Source organism: Talpa europaea (assembly GCF_964194135.1).
Source record: "Talpa europaea genome assembly, chromosome: 1".
Lineage (NCBI taxonomy): Eukaryota > Metazoa > Chordata > Mammalia > Eulipotyphla > Talpidae > Talpa > Talpa europaea.
The window spans coordinates 54,241,305-54,268,967 of record NC_140073.1 but is presented as its reverse complement, the minus strand read 5'-3'; the positions used below and the strand labels follow the sequence as shown (position 1 = coordinate 54,268,967).

General features: G+C 36.4%; 1 protein-coding gene and 1 pseudogene across 23 annotated transcripts in view; one reads left to right on the top strand and one right to left on the bottom strand.

Moving 5' to 3' along the window:
- Positions 1-27,663, top strand: part of DLG2 (discs large MAGUK scaffold protein 2) — a gene marked incomplete at both ends in the record, with an annotated part of 1,956,162 nt that overhangs the window by 1,911,989 nt on the left and 16,510 nt on the right. For 11 of the 22 annotated variants that reach the window (XM_084247141.1, XM_084247158.1, XM_084247144.1 and 8 more), the window contains 3 exons: positions 11,294-11,339; positions 21,524-21,574; positions 22,564-22,665. In XM_084247141.1, the coding sequence (XP_084103267.1) occupies positions 11,294-11,339; positions 21,524-21,574; positions 22,564-22,665 (199 nt within the window). Of the gene's footprint in view, positions 1-10,401; positions 10,502-11,293; positions 11,340-14,452; positions 14,495-21,523; positions 21,575-22,563; positions 22,666-27,663 lie in introns of all 22 variants that reach the window. The other 11 variants (XM_084247148.1, XM_084247145.1, XM_084247159.1 and 8 more) reach the window with 4 other exon arrangements.
- Positions 25,946-26,522, bottom strand: LOC311178803 (small ribosomal subunit protein uS8-like; annotated as a pseudogene). The gene has a single exon. The product of its transcript is annotated as a small ribosomal subunit protein uS8-like (transcript).

Below are 27,663 nucleotides of genomic sequence, written 5' to 3'. Positions count from 1 at the left end.
AACACCTAAATGGCAATAAATAAGGACTGGAATCAGTCTTGCCTTTCCTTTCTTTAGATAGTACTGGTAGAATACACCTGATCTACTCAGGAATCATAATTTGAGCAGATTTTTCAGTATGTCTCTAGATGCCCTGAATTTTAAGTATATTATTTTCATGTAGTTTTATTATCTCATAGCTTCAGATTTTGATGTAAAGATCACGGAAATTTATGCTCTTCTGACAATAAACACTTTCAGAAAAGTTGGTCTTCAAGCAGAGAATTGGATGGTGAAAAGCCAAAATGCACTTTCCCAGTTGTAGGATAGATCAGTATTCTCTTATAAAAAAATATTGCTCTTGACTGACAGATTTATAATGTAGGGTTGCCATTGAAACCGTACATTTTAATGGGGATAGTAGGAGAGTACACAGAGTGTTAAAAGAAAAAAAGGAATTAGGACACATCATTGAAACTAGTTATATTATACAGTAAGAATAAATGGGTGCTGGTGGAAATCTCAGTTATGATAGGTCATTTTGAAAGCAATTTACAATGTGTCAAAAAATTAATTTCTAATTCATAATATTTAACTCAATAATTCAACTTCTAGAAATCGATCCCAAGAAAATTTGAAAAAAAATTACCATATTTATTGCAATATAGAACCCTTAAAAATAGAAAACTACAAAAGTATCCAACAATGTGGGAATGTCCAAGCCAACAGTTGAAAATCCACTTAATGAAATAGTGTTCTTGTATCCACAAGATATATTGTCCTGTAGTCTTCTTTTCTTGTGATGCCTTTTCTAGCCTTGGTATCTTAGTAATTGTGGCTTCAATGATAGAGTTAGGGGGGTTTTCCTTTCCTATCTTTTGGAAAAGTTAGTGAGGAGTTGATTGGTTTTTTGTTTTGTTTTTAATGTTTAGTGTAAACATTAAAAGTCCTCTGGGTCTGGTCCTTTCATTGTGGATATTTTTTTTAATTACAAATTCAATCTCTTTATTATAATCTAAATGATCTAATGTACAGCTATACAATTATTTCTAGTTTCCCTCTATAATTCTTTTTATCTTTCTGTGGTCAGTAATAACATCTCTCTTTCATTACTAATATTAGTAATGAATCTTCTCTCTCTTTTGCTCATCATTTTGTTGGTTAATAGTTATCAATTTTGTTAATCTTTTCAAAGAGCTAACTTTTGCAACAAAATATTTGCAACAAAAAAACAAATATTTCCTTATGGTTCTTATTTTCTCCCAGTGTTCATTGTTCTTCTTTCTATTCTCTTGTCTTCTTCCTCCTCCTTCTCATCCTTTTGCTCAAAGTGTCTCCCCATATGCCCAATTGAAATCATCACTCAACACTTCGATTCATGGATTCGTTTAATGAATATTTATTGAGTACCTGCCATGAAGATACAGAAGTGAAAATTATGTGGTACCTGTATGAGATCATACTGTGGCAGGAGATAAATATGTAGAAAGGAGAGCTATTAGACTCTTGGGTAGAATAACTAAGCATAATCTTAAAGACGTGCCAGGGTTCACATGACGGACAAAGAGGAAAGAGTTTCTGTAACCACCTCTGGAGTCAAGGTATAGAAGATATATCTATACATATTTAGGAGAGTAGCCTAAACTGGAAATGTAATTTTGAGAACTGTCATAGTTCTAAACATGATATAGATGGATAAGACATAATTCCTAAGTCTTCAACCACTGATTTTTTTTTTTTACAACCATAGCTTAGTTTGCCTGTTGTAGAACTTCTCATAATTGGAAACACACACAAGTACTGAGGTGTCTACCTCATATCATTCAATACAATGCTTTTAGGAATCATCCATATTGTTGCTTGTATCAGTACCACAATCTTACCATGGAAATCAGAATTGTTTCCAATTTTGAGTAATTATGAACATTCATATTAAGACCTTTTAGTGGACATGTTTTTCTTAAATAACTATGGGTGAGTTTGAGTCTAGATTTGCTACATGATTAACTTTATAAGAAACTGCCAAACTATTTTTCAAAGTGGCTCTACCATTTTGTATTCCCAATAAAATTTTATGAGAATTTCAGTTTCTATACCTCAAATTGTCAGTCTTAGAAAGATTTCAACTGCTTTCATGAGTATGAAGTGACATCTTGTTTTGGCTTGAATTCACACTTCCCATGTGACTTGTGATGTCATAAGTTTGTTTATGTTAGGTAACCAATCAAATCTCTTAACCATTTTTATTGGATGGTTTTTCTTTTTATTGTTCAGTAGAAGGAGTTTTCTAAATAGACTGAATAATAATAATTAGATACATGTATAATAAATAGTTTCCACTTACTGTTTGCCTTTTCGTTTTCTTAATAACTTCTCTTGAACAACAAAAGTTTTTGATGAAATCCAATTTATCAATTTAGTTTTATCCTCTTTGCCTTTATAGTCTATCCAAAAAGCTGTTGCCTGGCTCAGATAACAAATATAGGTCATGTTTTCTTTTAGAAATGTGAACATTTGAGCTTTTACCTGCAGATGGGCAACCTATATTTATATAGTTTTGGTTTATAAGCTATGAGTCAAAATTCACATTATGATAGATGACTGGATCAAGAAGATGTGGTATATATACACAATGGAATACTATTCGGCAATCAAAAATATAAACTCATGCCATTCACAGGAACGTGGATGGAGTTAGAAGGAATTATGCTCAGCGAAATAAGCCAGAAGCAAAAAGAAAAATATCGGTTGGTTTCACTTATAGCAGGAATATAGGGGAACCCAATAAGACATCAGTATAAAAAATAGTAACAGTACAAAACACAACAAAGCAAAAATGCACAATTATAAACCAGAGACATCCTGCAGGGGAGGAGGTGGGAGAGGGGTCCAAGGGAGGGAGGGAGGAGCACAGGGGACTGAGGTGATGGTGCACGGGTGCATTGGGGAAGGAAACTCTATGGGGACTGCATCTGAGGGGGTGGGGGGAAGCAAATATTGTCTAAAAAATGTAAAAAATGATAAATGTTAAAATAAAAACATAGAAAAAATTCACTATTATGACAACTTTCAAGCATAAAAATGTAGAAAAAATAAAATTATGAACCTCTTATAACTGTTACTCTGCTTCAACAATTACCAATTCAGAGTCAATCTTGTTTTCTATATTTTCAAATTAGATATATATAATAGATAGATATAGAAAATAGGTAGGCAGGTAAGTGGATAGACGGATGGATAGATAGATAGAGAGAGAGAGAGAGAAAGAGAGAGAGAGAGAGAGAAACAATAGAGATCCCCCGCCCTGAACTATTTTGAGAGGTTGTAGAAATTATTACATGTGTGCGCACATGTGTGTGTATTCTGACCCAGAGCTCCGTTCAGTATAACACATGTTTTTTGCCCTGTTTTCTTAATCTTCCATAATTTAGAATGTTTTCTTAGCTTTTTATGGTTCTGTGACATTGGCATATTTTAAGAGAACTGTCTCTTAAATTTAATTTTCTTGGTTATTTTCATGGTTAGCTTCAGCAAATGCATTTTTAGCAGGAATACTATACAAATTATACTGTATGCTTCTCCATGTTTTCCATTAGAAGGCACATAGTGTCAGGTAATCCCATTATTTGGTGTCTTGGTTAAGGTGCTATCTGCCAGATTATACACTATAAAGTTACCTGTTACCAGCTTTTTAATAACAAAATAAACTGTGAAGAGAAAATATTCTGTTTCCTAGCATTTTAACCAATAGTTTTAGCAGCCAATGGTTGCTAAATTATGGTTGTTGGGAAATGGTAAATTTTTAATGCTTTCTATAGTTTTTAGCTGATATCTTACTATATTCTCTTCTTTCTCGTTACTATATTCTCTTCTTTCTCATTTTTAATTATTCATTTTAGGTATTTTTGGTAATTTTTATTTAAATTCAGGAATTTCTTTCTAAATTCAATGTCTTATACTCCATTATTCATTCTAACATTAAATTCTGTAAGTTTGACTGGTATGATTCCTGTTAAACTAGTTAAGTTCTTTTGAAATGCCACTATTAATTTTAGGGATTTTTTAATTTTATATTGTTTTGTGTTTTGTTTGTTACTGCTTACTTTATAGTCCAACAAAATAACTCAGACACACCTTATATTTTCCTTGCTTTTGGAATCAGTCATTTCCCAAAAAAAAAAGAAAGAAAGAAAAGAAAGAAAACCACTAGTTCCTAATTCTAGAAAATAATCATTAGAATAAAAATCTCAGACAGATGTGCTTTTTGCTGCTGGGGTATGGACAGAGACAAGAAACAAAATTTTAGAAAATTATATGTCTACATTTTTTTTTAAGATTTATTTATTTATACAAGAAGTGGGGTACAGGCCAGAGGCATGGGAGAGTGAGAGAATTCACCAGAGACAGAGTAGGGAGCAGAACAGACAGATTGACTGAAATACACTGCTGAGGGTAGCGGTGGGTGAGTCAGGAGAGGTCTGCTGCACCATGTGGGTATCTCCCTGGCCGGCCAAGAATCCAACCCGTGCTGCAGAATCTGTGGACAGCCTCACAGTGCTGTACTCAACACGCTGCACCACCAGGGAATCTAAGTCTACATTAGATGCCTCAAATTACTACTCATCATCACAACATATTTCATCTCCTTCCACTTTCTGCATTGGTACCTCACCCTTTTTTCATAATGACAACTGTTTTCCAGCAACTTTCTATGTTTTTATTCATTTGTTCATTGCTTATACATCTAATGATTTAAAAATTCAACCATCGATAAGCTTGTTGAGATCAAGATCTGTACGAGATCTCTATAATTTTATCTTTCATTTTTTTTAAGATTTTATTTTATTTATACAAGAGCTGGGGTACAGGCCAGAGGCACAGGAGGGTGAAAGGATTCACCAGAGACAGAGCCAGGTGCAGAACAGGCAAATGGATCAAAAGCACTGCTGAGGGGAGCAGCGGGCGAGACAGGAGAGGTCTGCCTCACCATGTGAGAATCTCCCTGGCCAGCCGGGAATCGAACCCTTGCTGCAGAGGCTGTGGACAGCTTCACAGCACTCGCTCAACCTGCTGAGCCACTGGGGAGGCCCTATAATTTTATCTTTTAAAAATATATACTGAGGGCAAATGGAGCACTATTGCCTTCTCATTTCAAAAAAAAAAAAAAAAAAGGAAAATCCACGAATCAAATCTTTTCAACTTTAAGTATTTCAATGTGATATAACCCTGATGCTATTATTATACACAAATATTAACAATTACTAAATTACCAAACAGCCAGTCTTTTTTTCAGGTTTCAAATTGACTTATAAACACCCTAAATGCTTTTTGTTGCTTTGGTTTCTTTTATGATTTGTTTGAGCAGAAGCTAAGTCTTTTGAAATTAGTTGATCCACCTTACCACTTCTGAGCTATGTATTTTCCTCTATTTTTTGTTTTCTTTCAATTTTCTTAAGAACCCAGATCATTTGTCTTATAGGGTTTGTTTCATACCAGATTTTCCTTACTGTCTAATATATCATGTTTCTCTGTCCTCTTTATATATATTGAATGTTACTTGAGTCTAGCAATTTGATTAGATTCAGATTCATTGTGGAGAAGAATATTTCCTTCTTTTCTAATCTCCTTTCAATTTTTTTTTTTCACTTGGGAGTAGTAGTTTGCAGGGCTACCTAGTAGTAATATTTTCTTCTTCCATCTTCCATCATTGGATTGTCTTCGTGTGTGTGTATGTATGTGTGATGTTAGCAACTCAGTGTTGATGGTACAGTGTTAATGCTCAATGCCTAGATTTATGAATTCATTAAGTTTCCAAAACAACTCCTTTTGATTTGGAATATGTTATAGACACAATGTTATAGACACATTAATTTATGGTTACAGGTATATATAAAGGTCAACTCTAATTTTTTTTCTTTAATACCATCTTTGCTACATCTTTATTTGTTCTTTAACCTCTCCTGTTTTAAAATTCTCTGTTTTTTTCTGTATGAGAGCAAGATAATATAGTACAATATGGTGGCCTAAACTTATAGTAACAACTTTCCAAAAGGAAACAATTATTTTAGAAGATGAAAGAATGAATTAAGAGTAATAAAGCATTTATAAAAGCTAAGGAGGTAACAAAAAAATTGTTTTTTTGTTACTCTGTTCAGTAAATAATAAATTTAAATCTAAATTCTGCCCAGAATATTCATATCATAAAGGTGACATTTAAAATGATGAAACTTGAAAAATTATAATGGGAACATGAGAAGAAAAACTGAAACATGCTCCTAGTTTTAGATTTTTCTGGATGAGAAGGATTAAAAAAAGGTCAAGATTCACTCATGTATCTTTAAGAACATGGGACTTCAGTGGAAGGAGGAGCAATTCAAGTTTGTTGCTTTGTTTCATTTCTTTCTTCATAACTCCTGTATTTTGTCTTAAGCCAAATGCCATTTGTTTACCAATGCCACTATATTCTGGGGTCAGGCTGAGCATTCTGAGTGACAATTATGATGTGCTAACTCTTGGCATGGTGCTCTAATGTCTGTCACAACATGAAAAGTGTTCATGTAACAGAGACACAACAGAATCAAGGTAGATATATGTATGCAATTGATTGCCAAGGCTGGGGAAGGTGTTTTCCTCTCATTCAACTAAAGTTAAAAATTATTTATATCAAATAAATTTTCAAACATGCTGCTATTGTTTGCTCCCATCCCTTGATATGCAGGTTGGGAAGGGATTCATTTTTTTTTTAAACATCCCTATTGATATATAATTCACATAGTATATAATTCACCCGCTCAAAATGTACAAACCAGTGTTTTTTCAGTATTCATAGAGTTATGCAGCCATCACCACAATCTGACTTTAGAACATTTCACCTCCCCTAACACTGTACTCATTAACTGCCATTTCCCATTCTCTTTATGCCTATTCCCTGCCCTAACCAGCCACTAATCTACCTTGGCTCTACAGATTTGCCATTATGGACAATTGGCTTTTAATTACCATTCATAGCCAGTGTCACTAAATGTATTGTATTTTATTTTTAACATTATAACAATAACAATACAATGCAGTCCACAGAAACACCAGTTGATATCAAAACTATTCTAGCATGATAACCTATGAAACTAATGTTGAAGCCAACAGTATCAGGTGATTTAAATAATTGTCAAACAGTGAAGCTGTGGGATTGATGATAGATTATTGTCGTGCTTAAGAGAGTCGAATTTTGCTAATAATTCTGAATATAAACATGAAACTGCCTTGGGTTGCAGAAAATCTTTTTTTTTATCATAAGAACCAGGAATACTTGCAAATTCACATCCTGACTTCACTGCTCACCAAAAGTGTGACTCTGAGCAACATGAGACTTGTAAACTTCAGTTTCTTCATGTGTAAGATGTACTAACCTCAAGAAGTTAGTGAGGAAACAGCACCTGTAATCTTTTTAAAACCAAGTCTTGCAGATAATAAGTGCTCAATAAACATTAGCTGATGTCTTGCACTTTTGCTCGTAAGAACTCAATAATTCAGGTCAAATTCCAAAATGAAATTCTTAGATATGCCAACTTGCTGCTTACTATAAGATCTCTGTTCAAAAAAAGTTTCCTGCCATGAAAACAATGGATCAGAATTTAAGATACTATAATGTAGAGAAAAAATATGTTAGCACTGATCAAGCATGATTCATAAAACCATCAGTCAGCCTTCAATTGGCTTGGAGTCATATATTCTATAGTGAAAGTGCAAATTTAATGTCCTCACTTAATCGTCATGTAACAGATACTCATTCTGAAAAAGAAACATTCAACAGCAACCAAAAGTTTATATAATGGCAATATATGTCTAATTAAAAAAATAAGGAATAGTTTCAAAGTATCATAAACCACATATAACTTCTTAGACCTGGAATGTTTAACTAAGTCCCTGATAAGGTGACTCAAAAATCTGTGAGTGTGACCTGAGCTGTAGTTTGATGTTATGTTCATAAATATAAATCATTATCTTTAATTTCAATGCAAAATGATTTTGGTTAATAAGATTATAGGGTTAGATAATTTTCTGCTTGAGAAACTATTATGTATTTTTCTGTTCTTTTAAAAATTGTGGTACTAAATATTATGATACCCCAACGAGATGACACAACATTTTCATACTTGGGGAATGTTAACACATTACAGTTCTTGCTTTGAACAGACATAAGAATTCATATCACAGACAACACATTTTCATTTTCTTTTGAACCCTTGAGACAATTTAAGTTGTATGGTTTGCATGCAGCCCCATTTTAGACCTCAAGACCTCCACATTCATTGTCTGTGTCTACATTTTAATCCCAGGCTTTCTTCCTCTGGCATTGTTTTGTATTTGCATGAAAGTTTGTAAATTTCTTTTGCATGTCAAGTCATCTGTAATGTTAAAGTTACATGTCTAACGTATCTCACAATATCATGTCATTAAGTTTTACATCTTTTTTTCTTTTATGTTCAGTTACTGAAGTTTAAATATGCTTGAAATGTAAAAGTGGCATGAAACTGGAGTGATGCAAGAATATTTAATGTTCCTTTAAGAACTTACCATTTCTTAACTGGGAAAATTTAGCGGGAGTTCCCAGCCTTGTCTTTGAATACCATTCCTCAATGATAAATCATGAATTATATTCAACATAAAATTACATTGAATTTAAGCGCTATCAGCAGAGTAATAAATTCTGGAGTGATACTTCATTCTTTCTCTGAGAATATATTTCCAGCACCTGAATATGAAGTATAAAATTTGCCCCCTGATTTCAAAAATCTTTAAATATTTGATTTATTATTTTTCCTAAAGTCTTCTTTAAGAAGCATTAAGTTCCACCTGAATTTGGTGAAAGTTCCTAGGAAGTAAAAAAGTAATGAGTTACTGAATGACAGCCCCAGAATTTTTATACTTTAATGTTTCCTAAGTGACTAGCACAATTTAATAGAGGAGTATATGAATATACAAAGAAAATAAGTTATATACACCATTTGGTCAAGCTTCAAATGCGTAAGGGCACATAACTAATTCCCATCAATTGGCCAAAATACATACACCAAAGAAGCACTTTTCCTTCAAGAATCATTTTGCTGGCTCTACATTTATTCCAACCAGCTTCCATTACTAAGTTAAACCCCTTGTCAAATTAACTTTAGACTCTTTGGCATATTCATCTTAATACTTATGCGGTAATAGATATGATTCCTTGAAGGGTGACTCTTAGACCCAAATCAATCAAAAAAGATGGTAATCAAGCCGATGAAATAATTTTTACATGATGTTTGTATATGAAATTAGTAACATCTGCTGGCCTGTCATTTATGAAATGACTAAAAACACATTTCCCAAAGAAGAACCCCACAAAGCATTTACATAATACTAGCAATGGTGAGAACAAATGGGATTTTCTTAAGGAGCTTCCTAAGGAAGCATATGATGCTCATCTGAATGAATTGGTTCACATACCTATTATATTGTATACCTCTGTCATTTTCAATTCAGTCTCATTTGAGCTATGCGGTAGTTTACATTTTTAAGAACAGTCCTTCTTATATTTTTTAACATGTCAGAATATAGATGAGTGTCTCTTATTTCTCCCTTGTTTGAGCGAATTCAAGTTAATACCTCTTTAGCAGCATTTTAACAATTGTGGTTGATGGTTTCTCAGCTGTCACCATCTGACTATGATATCGGCAAAGGATTCAACCTCTCTGTGCCTCTGGCCTCCTATCAACAAAATGCAGTCTTGGGACTCAATTATCTTTAAAATCCTTTTTGAGTAAAAATGTTACACTATAATTATCCTACATCTTCATGTAATACTATAATTATGATATATCCTAAATCTACATACTTCCCTGTGAGGTTTTAATAAAATCCAGCTGAATTAATTCAAGTTATTTAAAAAGATATCCAGGCATTGAGAAGATAATTTCTCTAATAAAGTCTACCTGATGATAATGATGATATAAAGATGACATTTATAGAGCACTGCCATACTTGAGTCTCACAACCTAGAAGTTGCAATTGTTATCCTCACGATACAGATGAAGAAGGTGCTGAGGTTCAGAAAGATTCAGTTACCTCTGTAAGCCTGTGGACTAGCAAGTAATAGACCATGACAGAGACTCTGGGTCTCCCGCTTCCTATTTAAGATGCTTCTCCTCACCATCACTTACCTGCACCAGTTTTTTTTAATTAGGTAACAATTTTCCCAAGGTGTCATCTTTCAGAATTCACATGCCTTAAAACTAAAATCTGCCTTTAGGGCCTTCTGGCACCTCTGTAGAATATTCACTTGCGTCACTACAGCTCTCTCTGCTTTTACAAGCTAGTTGTTTTGTCAGCATGAGTGTGACAACAATTAGACGTCCCCTGTTTTTGCCCCATGCCTTTTCTCCTTCACAGTCATTCAATGACAAGCGTAAAAAGAGCTTCATCTTTTCACGAAAATTCCCATTCTACAAGAACAAGGAGCAGAGTGAGCAGGAAACCAGTGATCCTGAACGTAAGTAGATTCTCGAAGAGAATGCCACATGCAGCACAAGAGAAAAAAGGTCACACCAACACGCATGACGTAGGCTTCCCACGCCACACGCCTAGGCAAACCAACACAGCAGGCAGGTCAGGGCTTACTACTGTGACCAGTGCTTGGCTGCAGTCTGGATCCTTCCCTTGATGTGGCTCTTCTTTGCAGAGTGCATTGGAGAGGGACTTCAGGAAGCTGGGATGGCACATTCCCCCAGCATTCACCTGTGACCAAGACTAAGTCTGGTTTTCCTTTGCTATCATGCAACTCTTTGGAGCTTGAGACAAAAATATTGGATTCCACTGCCACGTATATCTCTTGAAGAACTAATTGGAAGCAATCGTTACCTAGATTGATCGCTGGCACATTTGTTCATTCTTTCCCTCTCAACAATTCAGCACTGAGCATTATGCTTGTGTTGATGGATGCTAAATCTAAGAATTCATCATGAAACTCGAAAGGATCATTGCTCTAAGTGGCACGTGTCTGTGGCCACATTGACAGTGGGCAAAAATGACATTTGCCAAATCTTTCTCTATTTTAATAACAATCTTCTGCTTAAAAAAAATGTGCATTGTCTCATAAATCCTACGTCTCAGCCCAAGGAGACGGGGGTGAAAGTTTTTACAAAAGAGAAGAGAGTGGGATCCAGATTGCTGAGGCAACACGGTCTTGTCATGGTAGTATCCATTTCAACTCCACTGACTTCTTCCTTCCTCTTCCGTGGCTGTTCTCCCTCTCTCATTGCTCTCTCTGGGGACTTCCATGCAGGACATCCCCGGATTAGGTGACGACGGTTATGGAACAAAGACTCTGAGTAAGTTCCCAGGAATGGTCACTGTAACTTTTCCTTACTTTTCTTTCCTTTTAAGTTTGGCTTTTGTTCTTTTCTTGAGGACCTTTCACTCCTAGCATGCACAAGATCTGAGTTTTATTTGTTACCTAGCTGTGAATGCTCCTACAAAGTAATTTTCAACCATTTTGTTCTGCATGTCAGCATTTAAAAGCAAAGTGTGTCAGGCACTGTAGCTTCTGTTGCAGTTCACACCTTCCCTTTCTGACCATGTCCTATGAGCAACATGGTCCTGATGCCAAGCATGGCGCCACTTGCTCTGCCAGCCACTCCCCCTAGAGAGCAGTAGCCATGTGAATGAAAGGGTGAAGTAAGCGTCCTAGAGCAGCTAAGCAGAAAGGTACTTTGTGTCCTTCCTTCTGCCTTTTCACCAAGAAATATTTACAAGCTTTACCATATTCCACTGTTGCTTTGTACTTTCTGTTAGTAAAGGAGCTATTTTATATTCAAAAGGAACATGCATTCTCAAAAAGTAAATGTTCAGCTATTTGACCTTCCATGAATAATTCTGTTTTTAACTTTCATTGATTTATTTTTTTCTGCCTTGTAAGTTTGCACAATAAAGTTTTAGATGATATTAGTATATTTTTCTCTCAGTTGTCTATTAGCTGTATTATGTCAGGTCTTCCTTTTCGTAGTTTAGAGTGGAAAATGAAATGCATTAAAGTCTTAAATTACTTAGTTATTTATGCCCTTAGTTTGTGTTTTACTGCACTGAGCAATTAAAAATAATAATTCTGAGTATTAATATACTACAGTAGGATTTTTCTTTCTTTTATACTAACCCCATTGTGTAAGCTCCAGTGAAATAAGAACAGAGTTTTGTGTCTTTTACAACTCTATCACATATTCATTTTTTGTTTATTTTCTTTGAATTCAAAGCTATGGGCAATATTTTTAAAAGCTGTTCATTTCATTTGTATACAACCGAATAGCACTGAGCTGGACTCTGTTCTCAAGAACTGTTTATATAATCTTGTGTAATGATACCCTTCATCCTTCAAACTGTTAATCTGGTTTTTCTTTTAGAGTATGTATACCCAGAAAACAAAATCTGATCAAGAGTAACTACTGATCGCCTTAAAGATGAAAACTTTATCTAGATTGAGTCTCTTTATGGAATATACCATGAAGTTTTTCTTGAACTAGTGGTTGACACTCGATTAGTGATTCCAGCATTATCTGGATAACATCAAGTACCACCAGAGAGAGCTTCTAAATTTTCAACTGGGAAAAGGGTTAACAAAGGAACATCACTAAAAGTAGTTGCTATTGGAACATCAAAAATATAAGAGATGACCTCTTAAATCCAAAGTTTACAATGTTTGTTTACTCTTTAAAATTATACAGATTCCCTTAGGTAAAGTTATTTGCCAATTAATACTATTGTAAGCCAGAATTTGGACTTTAGCTGGAATATGTTTTCAATTTCTCATTATCTACAACAGAAGAGCTCTGTTATAGAGCTCCTTGATGCTAAGAGAGATTGATCCCTAAGACATGGGTTTGAATTTCTCCAATAATGTAGCATCATTGTAAATTATTTTAAAAGCAAAAATCTAACATAAAGGGAAAAAGCCCCTATCATCTCCTCATCGAGGTACTTTAAGATAATCATGTAGATGAAGATGCGCTATTGTTGGGTGTTTACCTTGACTACCTTTACCCTGTTTGATCCACATCTGTCCCACCACCCCTTTGGACTAGCAGAACATCTGCCTGAGTTAGCCATACCATTCTGGTCATAGGCTAACCAGAGAACTGCTCTGTATATGTAAGTCATGCTTTAGTTTTCATTAGGGTCATGTTCTAAAGCGAACACATTTAATTGATTAATTAAATTGTGGGGCTCCATTCAAATGTATATGGAAGTCAAGCCATCATGTTGTACAATTTTAATATGTCACGATTTTTTATCTGTCAGTTATACCTCAGTACAGCTAAAAAATTAAAATAATCCATCAGGTGACAAGAATCTATAGTATGAAATAGATTTTAAAATAATATTTTGCTATTTGAGAACATATATTCTTTTCATTTTTCTAAAAGTGTACAACATTGTCACTTTTTAAAAATCTTAAAGCTATTCCATATGAGCTTCAGAAATGAAATAGTCACATATTCTTCACTTAATTAACCTGATGTACAAAGAAGTTGACAAATGGATGGATTTACCTTCTGTACCTTAGTAAATAGTACAGATAAAAGGAAATGGTTTTGGAAGCAAAACCTCTAAATGTAGCACATAACCAATCTATTTCTGTTATGCTAACTAAACTATGTTCTTATGTAAAAACAATTTGAAATACTACTGTACAAGCACGTCTTTAAACATGAATAAAAACATATTTTGTGGCAGGACCTGTGCTTGACATCAGATTTCTCTCCTACTCCAGAAACCAACAGCATCCAAGCAAGAACCATAAGATATAAATAAGGAAACACCGACCTGATTCAAAAAGCATTTTTCAGTGACTCATGTCTTCCTCCAGATTTCCTACTCACTCCCAGAAGAAGGAAAGCTCTCCAAAATCCCTTTTCATCCTGAGAATTAACTTAGAAAACATTTAAATAGAAGTAGAATTCAATGGATTCCAGGGACCAGTTAGCAATTTCAAATGCAATATTGCTGATGAAAACCTAATGGCCAAAATAGAAAAACAAAAAAGTCTGCAAAAAAAAAAAAAGAGTCTACATACTAGAAGCTCCTAACATCCTGTCAAAACATACTGGTTTTTGCAGGACTATTCTAGAAAAGCAGATCAATATATGATCCATTTGGGTCAAAATATTTATAGAAGGAAGAGGGCTCAAATGGGCAACACACTTTTTTTGTAATTAAAAGTACTTTCCTGTTTGCTCAAAAGAAGACAGAGCGATCAAGGAGTAGCTTCCTGTTAAACGAAGATAAAGTTTTCATCTTATCTTATCTGAATTTCCTGAATGTGATCTCTTCTGCGGCCTTTACTTGCCTTTCGCTCACATTTCTAGTAGCCTTGCATGAGTGTATTCCTTTAAGTTCTGGCTGCTCTCTGATGGCTTGGTATCTCTTTTAATTTGCTGTGCTGTTCTTGCAGAACATGTCTCTTCTAATGCCAGCGATAGCGAAAGTAGCTACCGTAAGTTACTGCTTTGGTTGCGGTTCCTTTCTTTGCAATTGCCTCACTGCCTGTGGTGGTCATTTCAAATGTTGCTGTTGTTTTCAATGCTGCCCTTTATCATCTTCATCCAAAGCAAATGGCTTGAAATGAAATCATCGTGTGATACCCAAGGATGCAAAAGACGTGAGGCTAGCCCTTGAATGATTTGTGGAAACCTTATTGGTCTTGCTAACAAACAGTTCCATCCTCGGTGGCTATGACCCTGGGATGCCGTTCTCCCAGAAACGGTGGATTTTGACATTCTGTCACCCCAAATTATTTCAAGTCTCTGCCTGCCAGGGATTGAGAAATCATTAAGGTTTTGTTTTTCTTCTCATTTTACCTTTTCTTTTCCATTTCTGGCTCCTGAATACAAGATATATCTTTATTAATTACGGTGTTCCTTTGAAATTGAGCATGAATCTTTTATATCTCTTCTCTCCTTGACTAATATTTTGAGGTAAATACTGTGATTTATTTAATTTTGTATTTTTGATGGTTGGGAAGTGATTAAAATGTTTCATCCTCTAATGTTGAAGGAACTCACATTAGTTTTAAGGTGAACAACTCTTGGATCAGAAAACTTAACTGAAAAGGTAGGTACCTACTTAAAAATATTTCTGATCTTGGTTTTGTCACCTCAAGCCATTTGCTTAGTGTATTAAAATATTCACCAACCACCAAGCACATTCTTTTGATCTGTTCTCGTGGTTTCTTACCACTACTTATATTGGTTTGGTGACTACTATAGGTACATATTATTACTGGGATCCTTGCAATATCTTTAATATTTATTTGTGTTCCTTATATAAATGGGTTACTCAAAAAGCAGTTGCCAAGAATATTAGAAAACTGAAGGTCCAAAACACATCATCCACAAGATGATGTGTTTGCAAGAGAGAAATTGGTTGGGTTCTTTTCCCCTCTTGAATGCTGTATTAATTTAAAATTAGAATAGCTCATATTTGTTTCTGGTCTTGTTTTTCCATTACAACCTGGTACTTCTCAAAACTGTGTTTATTTTGAGGTAGAGTGACAAATAGTGTTCTTGGAATATGACAAATTTGGAGTATTCAAATTGGATTTTGAGAAAAACTGGTGAATCAGATTGGTGGCAACTAGAAAAAAAGGACAAAGAGGAAAAATGGCAAATGGAGGTGGGGGCCGGAGAGGAAGAGGAAACATACCACAGAGTGACATGGAAAATAGATATTAATGAGATATTTTCATTAATCAAATATTAAAACCACCTAATTTTCTTCCCCAACAGAATAACAGGCGTCATCAATGAAAGTAATCAAAATATTCTTATTCTCAACATAACCCATATTTAGATTCTTTTTACTCAAAAATTCATTATTAGCCCAACTTGGGGAAACCTTTGCCTTCTACCCCTCTTCATTTTATTTTAAAACAAAGAAAGCAGGCCATGAAGAAGTGACCATAGATTTGTCTTTCTGACTCCTGAGGTGCTTCAATTTATTACCAAAAAATATATAACTGTTTGTTGGATTTCATGAAGACCAATGGTCCTAGTTTCTTTGCTGTCTGGTTTTCCTTTTTCAAGTGTGCTTCCAGTAGACACAGGTACAGAAAGAGGAAACATCAGACATCATACCTCATTCTTGCAAGCCTTTCTGAGGAAAGCTCACACAAGAACTCTCTTCCTTAGGAAATCATTTTTAAAGTATTTAGAGGCACCTCTTTTCTCTTTCAGAGGAGGAAATATTTTCCCAGAATCAGTAAGTTATAAAAATTGAGCCAAGGCCTTCATTTGCTTAACAACCTGTCTACCAGTAATGCTCCAAGATGACATCAATAATAATTTCCATGCTTAAGTAGCAGGTACACATAAAACTATCGTGTGAATAAAGGAAACACTTGCAATCAGCTTGAATTATCTATGAAAGAGTTGGAACTGGACTCTAATATTACTAGAGCAAACATGGTCTATTGGTTTGGGTCTCATGTAAGGTTACAAAAGATCGGACATGCAGATCACTTTCGTTACGAATAAACAAAAGCTTTCTCATAGCTTAGAGGGTAAAAAAAAGCTTATAGTTCTTTCTCCAGGAAGGAAATATGGGAAAATACATAAAATATAAATCCAGCAATAAAATATACATCTAGCATCACCTACATGTCATCCTCTCTTCATAAGAACCATGAGACCAAATATGAATCCCAGTAAGCTCTGGAACTCAGCACACCTTCAGAAGGAGAAAGAGAACAATAAATAAAAGAGGCGCAAAGTTTGGCAATTTCTAGTCTAAAACTCTGGCCTAAGAATAGTGGAAACTTCAACAGTGATTTCAAAGAGGAAGTGGCCTTTGAGCTAAGCTTTGAAAAAAATGAGGCACTTGTCAGCCAAACAAGGTAAAGAAAAAACTTTCCAGAAAGCAAAGTGGCATGACCAAAAGCTCAGAGGCTTGAGGCAAACATAGCTTCCAGAAAGTGCCATTTTTGCAATGAAAATAAGCACAATTTTCTATTTAATTCCTGACCTTTTTAGTAATTAAGACAAATCTTTTACTTTGTAAATTGCACTATAAATACAAAAAAAGTATTCTTTTTACTGATATCCAAGTGTTGTATTTTACATTTAGAACCATTCCATGTCCATCTCTGGAGACTAAATGCCTAAGAAAATAAATGGTCAGTAGTTAGAAACAAAGCTGAACCAGTATCAAAACTTCAGAGTGTACTGTTCACACCACAGCGTGAATTTACATGTTGTACCAATCTTACTAGAATGTCTCATATATTTCCTGAGATACACACACACACTTCCCCCCTCTCTCTCACACACACACACATTTACATATACAAATTTCAGTTTCTAATAATCAGTTCAGATTTTTGCAGCATTATATTGTTCAACTATATAGCACTAACTACAATATAGTTAATTTTAGTACACACCTGTTGAACTATGTACAATGTCGCCTTAAAACTATCTTAATTATGACTAATTCCAGATTTCAGCCAGTCAACAAAGTAGTAAAGTGCAAGCTTATATTTGTGATATTTTTGTCTCATGCCTTTCAGTTTCCCTTGTGTTGGGAGACAATAAAGACTAAGTACATATAAATGGAGACCTTACAAGCCTCTGCAACTAAACATTTGCCTTCCTCAAAGCTCAATAAAGCTCTTTGTGTCATAGTGGATGGGGGAGCTGATGATCATCCTTCCAGCACATTGGTGCTCACCAATCAGTTAAGTGGGATTTCTAAAACAAGGATTTTGAAGAAATGATCTGAGTATGAAATTGAGGTACTGAGGTGAGGAGACCCAAGACTTTCCCACTGGAATCAGTCAAAATGGTGCCCATATTCTCCTCATGTATCACTCCTGTCAACTTTGACCCTCACATTTCCTCTGGTTCTTTAACCTTTGCAAAACATTAATTTACTATATTAGTTCTCTCATTTGATTTCTGCAACAACTATGAGATATATAGTTTACAGTTAAGGAAGATAAAACTAAGAGGCTATATAGTTCTCTGCAAGGCCAACCAACCAAGACATTTTAATTCTGAATCCCACACATTTTCACTTTTCTTATAATCCAAGTCTTTTCATATTTACCAAGGGCATGTCAACCATTGCTACCAACAACTATCAAATTAATACAAGTAGCATTAAATAGTATTATCTATGTACTAAACCTGATTTTAATGACTCTCATGTATATTAACTGATTTAATTTTCTGAACATCCAATGGAGACACTGAAACACTCATTCACTGTGTGATCTTGAAGAACTCACTCACCATCTTTGAATCCCAATTCTTCTATGTAGGATGAATAGATTGGGTTAGAACAGAGATGACAAATTTTAATCAATATTACAACTCTGACCACTTCACAATAGCTGCCTTAAAAAGTTGCACTGAAAAATACTGAGGCCACGTTGAGGCTCAACAATAGAAGCAATGATAGATTTGTGATGCTTGTCAAGGGCATGGATGGGGCATAGCAACATGTGCTACATACGTACTGTAAATCACATAAACTCCAAACCCTTTTTAGCACTAACAGTCCATGGCTCTGAGAATCTAATTTATTTTTAATAATGATCAAATGCAGGCACTTTTATAACATTAAGTACATTGCCTCTAGTCTTCCTTCTTCTCTCTGCTAGTTTCCAAAATTTCTCTATTGTCAGGGTATGTGAGTTTTATCCCAAATTCCTCCATTGTGACCTGCTTCTAGTTTAACCCCCATCTGTCTTGTGGAGACTGTGACAGAGGCCTCCATGAGTCTCTGCACCTGCAGATGTCCACACAGCGCTGTGCTGCCTGCCCACTTTCAGCCCCGCAGCTTCCAAAACAAGACCAAGTAATAGTTCGATGAAAACATCAGCTGTTGTTTCTAAGTGCCAACACCTCTGAGCAAAAAATAGAAAAACTACTAAGGATGACTTTTATGGAGATAACACAGCAGCATTTTTTTAGTTGGTATTTATAGATGGAGCACTTTCTAGCCTCTGGGTGACTAATCTGGGGCTGGCTCTGATGTCGGCCCCCCCATCCCGTACTTGTTTGTCAGGCTTGCTCCCTCTATACCCAAGCCTCCCCCACCAGAGAATGCCACATCACTTGCCTTTTTGAGACAGTGCAATATATTCAACAAAGAATCAAATAAGATGTGCTTTTAAATCTTGACTTCACTACTTAGTGAGGAATCAGGCCTCATTAACATCTCTAAACCTCTGCTTCTTCGTCTGTAAAATGAGGATCATCAGAAGCCCTTTCTCAAAAGAAATGACTGCGAAAAATAGAAGGCAATGGATGTGCAAGCCCTTTATCACCCATAAAGTGCCATGCGACTATGATTACCTCCTTCACTGCTGTGATTTTACCCTCCCCCCTTAGTCTTCTCATTACCCATAGAGCTTTCCGTTCCTGACCATGAAAGTGAAAATTGATTTAAGAAGCTGAGTTCACAGCTATTATGCAATACCAGCTTCTGTAGCTTCCCTGCGGGCTCCCTGACATGCTACTCATTATCACAGGTTCTGTAGAACTGGGATGAGCCTAGACGTAGGGCTGTCGCTGCTATCTATCGGTCTGACTGCTCTGAAAAAGAACCAGTGCTTTTTGCAAGTTAATGAGTAAGCCAAAAAGTGATGGATAAAGAACAACAGAACTCTAACAAAGCTAATCAAAGCTACGTTGCTTTGTTCTCTAAATTATAAACATCCTGACATCAAATACCTTGTCCAAGGTTTGCCTGTGGACCGTCCCATTGCAATGACTTGCGAGGCCATTGGAAAGTGATTCCTGCTTCCCGCGGCATGTCTTGCTCTAGGGAAAACCACACTTTCCAAAATGAAAGCATATAGACAGAAACACAAAGCTGAACTTATCTTTGGCATCACCACTCATCCTGTTCCCCACTACTAATATCGGAATGCAGTTTCTGAACTTTTGTGACCTTTCAGACCTTAGAAAGCTATGGCTTAGCAATCAATCACCTCTTATTGCGTGTTTGTTATTTGGAGTGGGGGAGAGAAAGGCGCAGATCCCAAGTTTCAATAATTTATGAAAAGGGAATCATTTTCTCCTGAAGTAAAAGTGTAACTGTTACTCCTCATATACCAAACCCTCTGCCCATGTAGGAAAATCCCCGGAACATTTTGGGGCGGCCATGAGCAGAAGCCATTTGGAAGCATCAAGACCCTTTCCCCTGTGCCTTAAGGTAGCAGCTTGTAGGTAGCGGCTTGGCCTAGCAATGCCATCTGGAGTAGGTGCTGTTCAAGTGTGAGGGCACCTGGAGCCAACTGTCATGTTTGCAAAAGTAAGACATCCCTACCCCAGTTACCCAATCTCCAGGGAAGACATCTCGACTTCATAAATTTATTCATATGCTGCTTAATTTCCCCAAATCAGTTGTTATGAAAACTGCCAATAACATTAACTCCTTTTATATCACTTTCCCTGATGCTGTGTTATTGCGGGAGGAAGGCCCAGACTATGTATGTGTTTCAAGACTGATGAATGAGGACATCTCTCCATCAAGCAATGAGATTCGTCACCCCTTGGTTTCAGGAAAAACTATGTCATCCTACAGTCCTATAGAGAACAACAGATAAAAAGTGATTTTCAACAGCTCTAAACTATTTCCCCCACAGAAGGATAGTCAGCCCTGGGCTTAATGCAAATAAGAGTGGGCCCTTCTGGGTCTTCAGCCAAATCAGGTTAATATCACATCCAAACCTATTCATCAACTGGGTAAGACAGATGATTAAAAAAAAAATAATTGCCTAAAACCAATTTACTTTTCATGGTTTTATGTTGGCTTGAATCAGAAGGCTTGCATGAAGTGCCACTGAAGGGGCTTTCACTACATGTTGAACACATTTCCTTTCTTAGTTTCTTTTCAAAGTTTCCAGGCTAGATTCAGCAGAAATTAAAATCAGTGATTTAGATCCTACTCCATTTTTTTTTATGTCCGTGGATTGATTCAGCATTTTCCTGATGAATTAGCATTAGGGTAAAATCCTCTGTGTCCTCTAGTATTTACTGATGAAATTTCTTCTGCACTGTAAATAAAACAAGTAGACACTTTCAGGCACCATGCTTCTTTGAGCAATAAAAGCTGAAATAAAAGGTCCAGAAACTCTGACAAAGTAACAGCAAAGTATTGGATGCACCCTCCCCTTGAACTAAATGATTTCGTTTTAAGTAATAACGCTCAGAGCAGAGGTCATGGTGCCCTGTTTCTGTGTGTAAGACAGAAGGCAGCCTCCTGGGTTACTGCCCTGCTCAACTGCAGGTAGACAGCCGTAGTCATTACTTAGAGTTATGGCTACCCGTGTCCTGACACTACAATAGAACTAAGGAGTTTTATGAGGATGAAGGGACTTGGGGACTAGTTAAAGGGAAAAGAGCAAGGGAAATTAACCCAGAACTGTGGCTGTTTGCTGGGTTTGAGAGCAGGGCTTGTAGCTGTGGTGTATGACTGGTTGTTAGTCCACTGTAATTTTCCTTTCTTCTCTCCTCAGGAGGGCAAGAAGACTTCATTCTTTCTTATGAGCCTGTCACCAGGCAGGAAAGTAAGTTTCTGAGCACACTCTGTCCTGTTCCTGATTTCCAGGCCATTGCAGGTGACGTCATTACAGGAGGGAGCAATGAAAGACTAAGGAAAATAAACTGCTTACTACTCAGCTGTTCCAGACCAGTACCTTGCTCTCTCTTTGATTCTCTCACCCTGTGTCTTCCCAGCTGGGCTTGGGCAGTGATAGTCCCCAGGAGATGGAGCAGCTCCCCAAGGAGTTGTGCTCAGTAAGAAGGAGCACATCTAAGTCACCTAAAGGCCCCACCTAAGGACAAATGGATAAAATCCCCCAGATTTTAAAATCCCCCAGACTGAAGTCAGCTGAGTACCAGGAAGGGCTTTCTAGCAGACCTGTGCTAAGATGCAAACCATCCATGAGCTATTTCCATTTCTGGAAGCATTGATACAGAGTGTAATGCCTATTGAGAGGGATAGTGCTGAAAATATTTAAGCATCGGAAGAAGAGTTGTGTCCAATGAACTTTAGAGTTCCTTCTAACCCCAGGATACAAAGAAAATGGGAAAATCCTAGCAGAGTATGGAGAATATTTGGAGCTGAGGGAAATTATATAAATAGTCAGTACCATTAACAATTCATTTTTAAAGTCATTGTCTAAACAATGGCCAAATAGCTGCTTTGGAAGCTTTTTTTCTCCCACTCAGTTGACTAAATTCAGTAGTTGTTTTGACGTTGTGTGGGCATAAGCCAAGAGTAAGCAAAACTCCCCTCCAAATGTTTCTTTTTGTTGACAGACACTACAGTTGTTTTTCCCTGTTAGTAAATTCCATGAAGTAGGCACAGACACCACACTGGGTGTTAAATATCAATTCCCCCCGTGCTGGGCTGGATGGGCAATTTGATCCGGAAGTCATGCCCTCAGCAGTTCTGCCTGTTTTGCCATTTCACCTACAGAATGACCCTTCCAGGACAGTTGTTCGGTCACTTCCAAGTCTTTCCCTCATCTGCTTCTTCCTTTCCCTCTCTCAGTAACCTATACCCGACCAGTGATTATCCTGGGCCCCATGAAGGATCGGATCAACGATGACTTGATATCTGAATTCCCTGACAAATTTGGTTCGTGTGTGCCTCGTAAGTATCTTTTCTCTTTTCTCTGGAAAATAAAGGGGAGAGGGGCTAACTCCTTTTGAGATGATAGGATGTAATTCTGTTCCTCCAGTACTGTAGCTTTTGCTTCGGAGAGCATTGGCAGCCTGTTATCTCAATATCTTATTTAATTCTCACTGCCTAACATGTATGCTGTCATGTATTATTTCCTGTCCAGCGACTATAATAATCTCCAAACTGATCGTGGTCCCCTCAAAGGCAGGATGAATTCTTTCTTTGTAACTCTGCTAAACATGTCAAATAGCATAGGATTTATGGTAAGCAAGAGTATCATCTTACAGATGGATTGATTTGCCACTGAAGCATCCTTTCTCATAGAGTGGGAGAGACCTAACACAAAACTACATATTCAAATTATTTCAGAATTACATAGAGCCATATATTAATGCCAAAACAAAATAACCTTTCCCGTGTTTTCTAACAGATAGGGAAGGATGATGTCTAGAAGTTACACAAAGCTTTAATTTACCCTCTAGACCATTTCAGATAGAATCTGCTTTCGTGTCATTATGGACAATTGTCTCCCCCTCCTTCTGAGTGTAACCCCATATGATTCCAACTCCTCTACCTCCCCACACCCTGCTAATCTTTCCCCCACTCACCCACTTCCACCTCTACTCCTACAAGGTCACATAAAATGCACAGTGGTGTGCTGCATATAGAGACAGACCCTCCAGGAAATTTTAATTCATTTTAGATGACAAGCTCTTAAATTCGATCCCAAAAATATTTCTTTCTCATGCCACATTTTTTGAGCTTTATTCTTCGAGGTGTTTCTTACCTTATCAGTGCTGCATGTCAAATGGGAAAAAATAAGAAAGCAGGAATTGCAGGACATGAGCATAAGAAACAAAGGTGATTGCCCTGGCTCCTGGAACTATTCCCAGCAGAGGCTCTGGGAAGGGATCCTGCCTTAGCAGAGACACATCCTAACAGGGCTGCCCATGGAAACAGCCCAGTCAGCATCAGTCCATTCAGCGCAGCTTCTGGTTTTCTCCTGCACTTTTAAAAGAAAAAAACCTGACAGTCCTAACGCTCTGTCTCTACTTCCCCTTTACCTTGCACACTTTCCTCTTCCCTTTATTGAAATTAATAGACTAATTTATGATAAGCAATATATGTCCATTGTTACAACTTAAAAAACATTATAAAGTTAAACAAAATAAAAATATACAGAATCCCACACAATACCCAAAGATGACATCACTTAATGTATTCATAGACGCCACCTGCAGCTTTTTAACCATGTCAGAGACCTCTCCCAAGGCCTTGTGGACCAAATGGAAACAAAAGTTTCCTGAATTTCAATCTGTTCTTTCTTTCTATGCACACACTTTGTCCTATGACACATAGAGAGGTGTTTTGTCCTTAACATTTAAAATGATGTATAAATATTTTAGATGATTATTAGCCATTCTTCATTTATGAGTATTTTCATCTTTTCTCTTTTTGCCATCATGAATTATAATTAAAATATAACTGTAATTATGTTATAATTATTAAAATGTGTAAGTTAATATAATGAACATCTTTTTTTTATATTCTAGATCTTTATTTATTTATTTATTTATTTTTTTTAATAAATTTTATTGTTATATTCCCCATACAATTGCAGCCCCCCCATTCTGACCCCAATCCCTCCCCTCCCGCCCCCGCCCCCCTAAAAGTGTCTCTGGTTCATAGTTTTTTGTTGATTTTGATTTTCACTTTCTTATATTCATTTTCCTGGTCCCTTATTTAAGTTTTCTAGATTCCTGCTATGAGTGAGACCATCCGGTATTTTTCTTTTTCTTTTTGGCTTATTTCGCTGAGCATGATCCCTTCCAGCGCCATCCATGTTGCTGCAAATTGCATGTGTTTATCTTTTTTGAATGCTGAGTAATATTCCATGGTATATATGTACCACATCTTCTTGATCCAGTCATCTATTTTTGGGCATTTGGGTTGTTTCCAAAGCTTAGCTATTGTAAACAGTGCTGCTATAAACATAGGGGTGCAGGTGTTGTTTGGAATTGATGTTTCTGTGTCCTTTGGGTAAATACCTAGGAGTGGAATTGCTGGATCATATGGAAGCTCTATGTTTTGTAGGTCCAGAAATCTCCACACAGCTTTCCACAGTGGTTGGACCAGTTTGCACTCCCACCAACAGTGCAGAAGAGTTCCTTTTTCTCCACACCCTCGCCAACATTTGTTGTTGCTAGTTTTTTTAATATGTGCCATTCTCATTGGTGTAAGATGGTATCTCATGGTAGTTTTGATTTGCATTTCCCTGATGACAAGTGATGTTGAACATTTTTTCATATGCCTGTTGGCCATTTGCATTTCCTCTTCAGAGAAGTTTCTTTTTAGCTCTTCTGCCCATTTTTTGACTGGATTATTTTCTTTGTTGTTGTTGAGTCTCATCAGCTCTTTGCAGATTTTTGTGATCAGTCCTTTATCATTAGTGTTGGGTGCAAAAATGTTCTCCCAGTTGGTGGGGTTTCTCTTTGTTTTTGTTATTGTCTCTTTTGCTGTGCAAAAGCTCTTTAATTTGATGTAGTCCCAGCTGTTTATCTTTGCCTTCACTATCACTGCTTTGGGTGATGTGTCTGTAAAGATGTCTTTGATGTGCAAATCACGTAGTGTTTTGCCTATATTTCCTTCTATATATTTTATGGTTTCAGGTCTTATGTCTAGTTCTTTAATCCATTTTGAGTTGATTTTTGTGTATGGTGTGAGGTAGTGGTCAAGCTTCATTCTTTTGCATGTAGCGACCCAGTTTTCCCAGCACCATTTATTGAACAAACTTTCTTTGCTCCAATGCATATTCTTTGCTCCTTTGTCAAAGATTAGTTGACCATAAATCTGTGGGTTTATTTCTGGATTTTCTATTCGATTCCATTGGTCTGTATGTCTGTTCTTGTTCCAATACCATGCAGTTTTGATGATTATGGCTTTGTAGTATAGTTTGAAGTCTGGGAGTGTGATGCCTCCTATAATGAACATCTTTAAGGAAATTTTTTACCTGCAGTTTTGCTCTTTTTTAAATCTATTTAATATTTATTTTTTTATTGAGGTAACATTAGAATCCCCCCGTCAGGTATCACCACCTCAGAGCAGCCAACACGGAATCACCCATCATGCCCCACAGTAGTCCATTGTGCTGCCTTCCCTCTCCTAACCCTCCTCGCCTCTCGCTGTGTCTAGGTCCATAGTCAGCTTGCAAGGGTTTGGTTTTAAGCTTGCCTCAGTTTGGTTTCTTCGTATTCCTATGGTTTCTTTGGTTGTGCAGAAGTTTTTGAGTTTGATGTAGTCCCAGGTATTTATGACCTCTTTTATTTTTTTTTTCCCCTGCTGGAAACAATTCCTTTTTTTTTTTTTTTTTTTTTTGTCCATTGAGGCATTTTATTTCCACATATGTTTTACACCCCTAGAAAAAGAATCCCAGGATTTTCCCTCCTGTGTGTTTTTGTCTTGCTTCTTCATGGTCCATGATGCCAGCTGAGGTTGTCAGTACAATGAAACCAAACTGACGAGATGGAAGCAAATTATTCTGCCATTTTTCTAGATCTTTGAGTTGCACATCAAATCTGGGGCTGATCACTCCACACTTGTTTAACCTGCCTGTGAAGTTCACAACAATTTTCCCAGCTCTGTGATCATCAATGATTTCAAATTCACCAATGTAACCATGCTTCATCATCACAGAAACCGGACGATAACTTTGGAGCACGGTCTAATAAGAACCTGGCGTTTGCCTCTCTTTTCGGCATTGTTGATGCTCTTGAGGGCATCAGCCAGGACATTCATGCGCACCATTATGGCGCACGGAAAAATGGCGGAAAGAGCTGGAAACAATTCCTAAAGACATCACTGAAGCTTATGTCTTGAGGTGTTTTTGCCTCTGTTTCATTCTATGTGTTTTATGGTTTCAGGTTTCACATCTAAGCCTTCTATCTGTTTCAAACTGATTTTTGAGTAAAGTGTGAAATAGTAGACTCAATTCATTCTTCTAAACGCAGCTGTCCAGTTGTCCTAATACCGTCTATTGAGAGACCATCCCTCTTCCACTGTATGTTGTTGTCCCCTTTGTCATAGATAAACTGTCCATATAGGGATGGGTTTATTTCTGGGCTTTCAATTCAATTCCATTGCTCTGTGTCTCTGTTTTTGCTCTAATGCCATGCTATTATTGTTATTGTATGGATTTGTAGTGTAGTTCGAAGTCTCGGAATGTAATACCCCCATTCTTTCCTTTTTTTTAGTTAGGAGAGCTTTGGTTACTTGGATCTTTTTTGATTCCATATGAATTTCAGCAGTGTTTTGTTCCATTTCTTTGAAGAATCCCATTTGATACTTTTATTGAAATTGCACTAAATCTGTATAGTGCTTTTTGTAAGATGTCCATTTTGTCAGTGTTGATTCTTCTAATTCATGAGCCAAGAATATTTTTCCATTTCTTTGTGTCTTCTATTTCTTTTAACAATATCCTATAGTTTTCTTCATATAGAGCTTTACTGCCTTTGTTAGATTTACTCTTAATTATTTCATTTTCTTTTTTTTTTTTTTTGGTGTGATTGTAAATGGGGTTGTTTTCTTAATTTCTCCCTCTTCTATCTTATCAGTTTTATATAGGAAAGCAACTGATTTTTGTGTATTGATTATATAACCTACCATTTTGCTAGACTGATTGTTTTGATTAGTTTTTCTGTGGAGTCTGCAGGGTTTTCTATGTATATTATCTTGTCATCTGCAAATAATGATAAGTTTTACTTCTTCTTTCCCAATTCAGATTCCTTTCATATCTTGCACTAATGTAATTGCTCTAAGGCTTCTAATACTATGTTGAATGGTAGTGGTGAAATTGGACATCCTTGCCTTTTACCAGTTCTTAGTGGAAAAGCTTTCAGTAATTCACCATTGAAGAGGATATTAACTGTAGCATTCATGACTTTTTTAGGTTAAGATATGTTTGGTTTATCC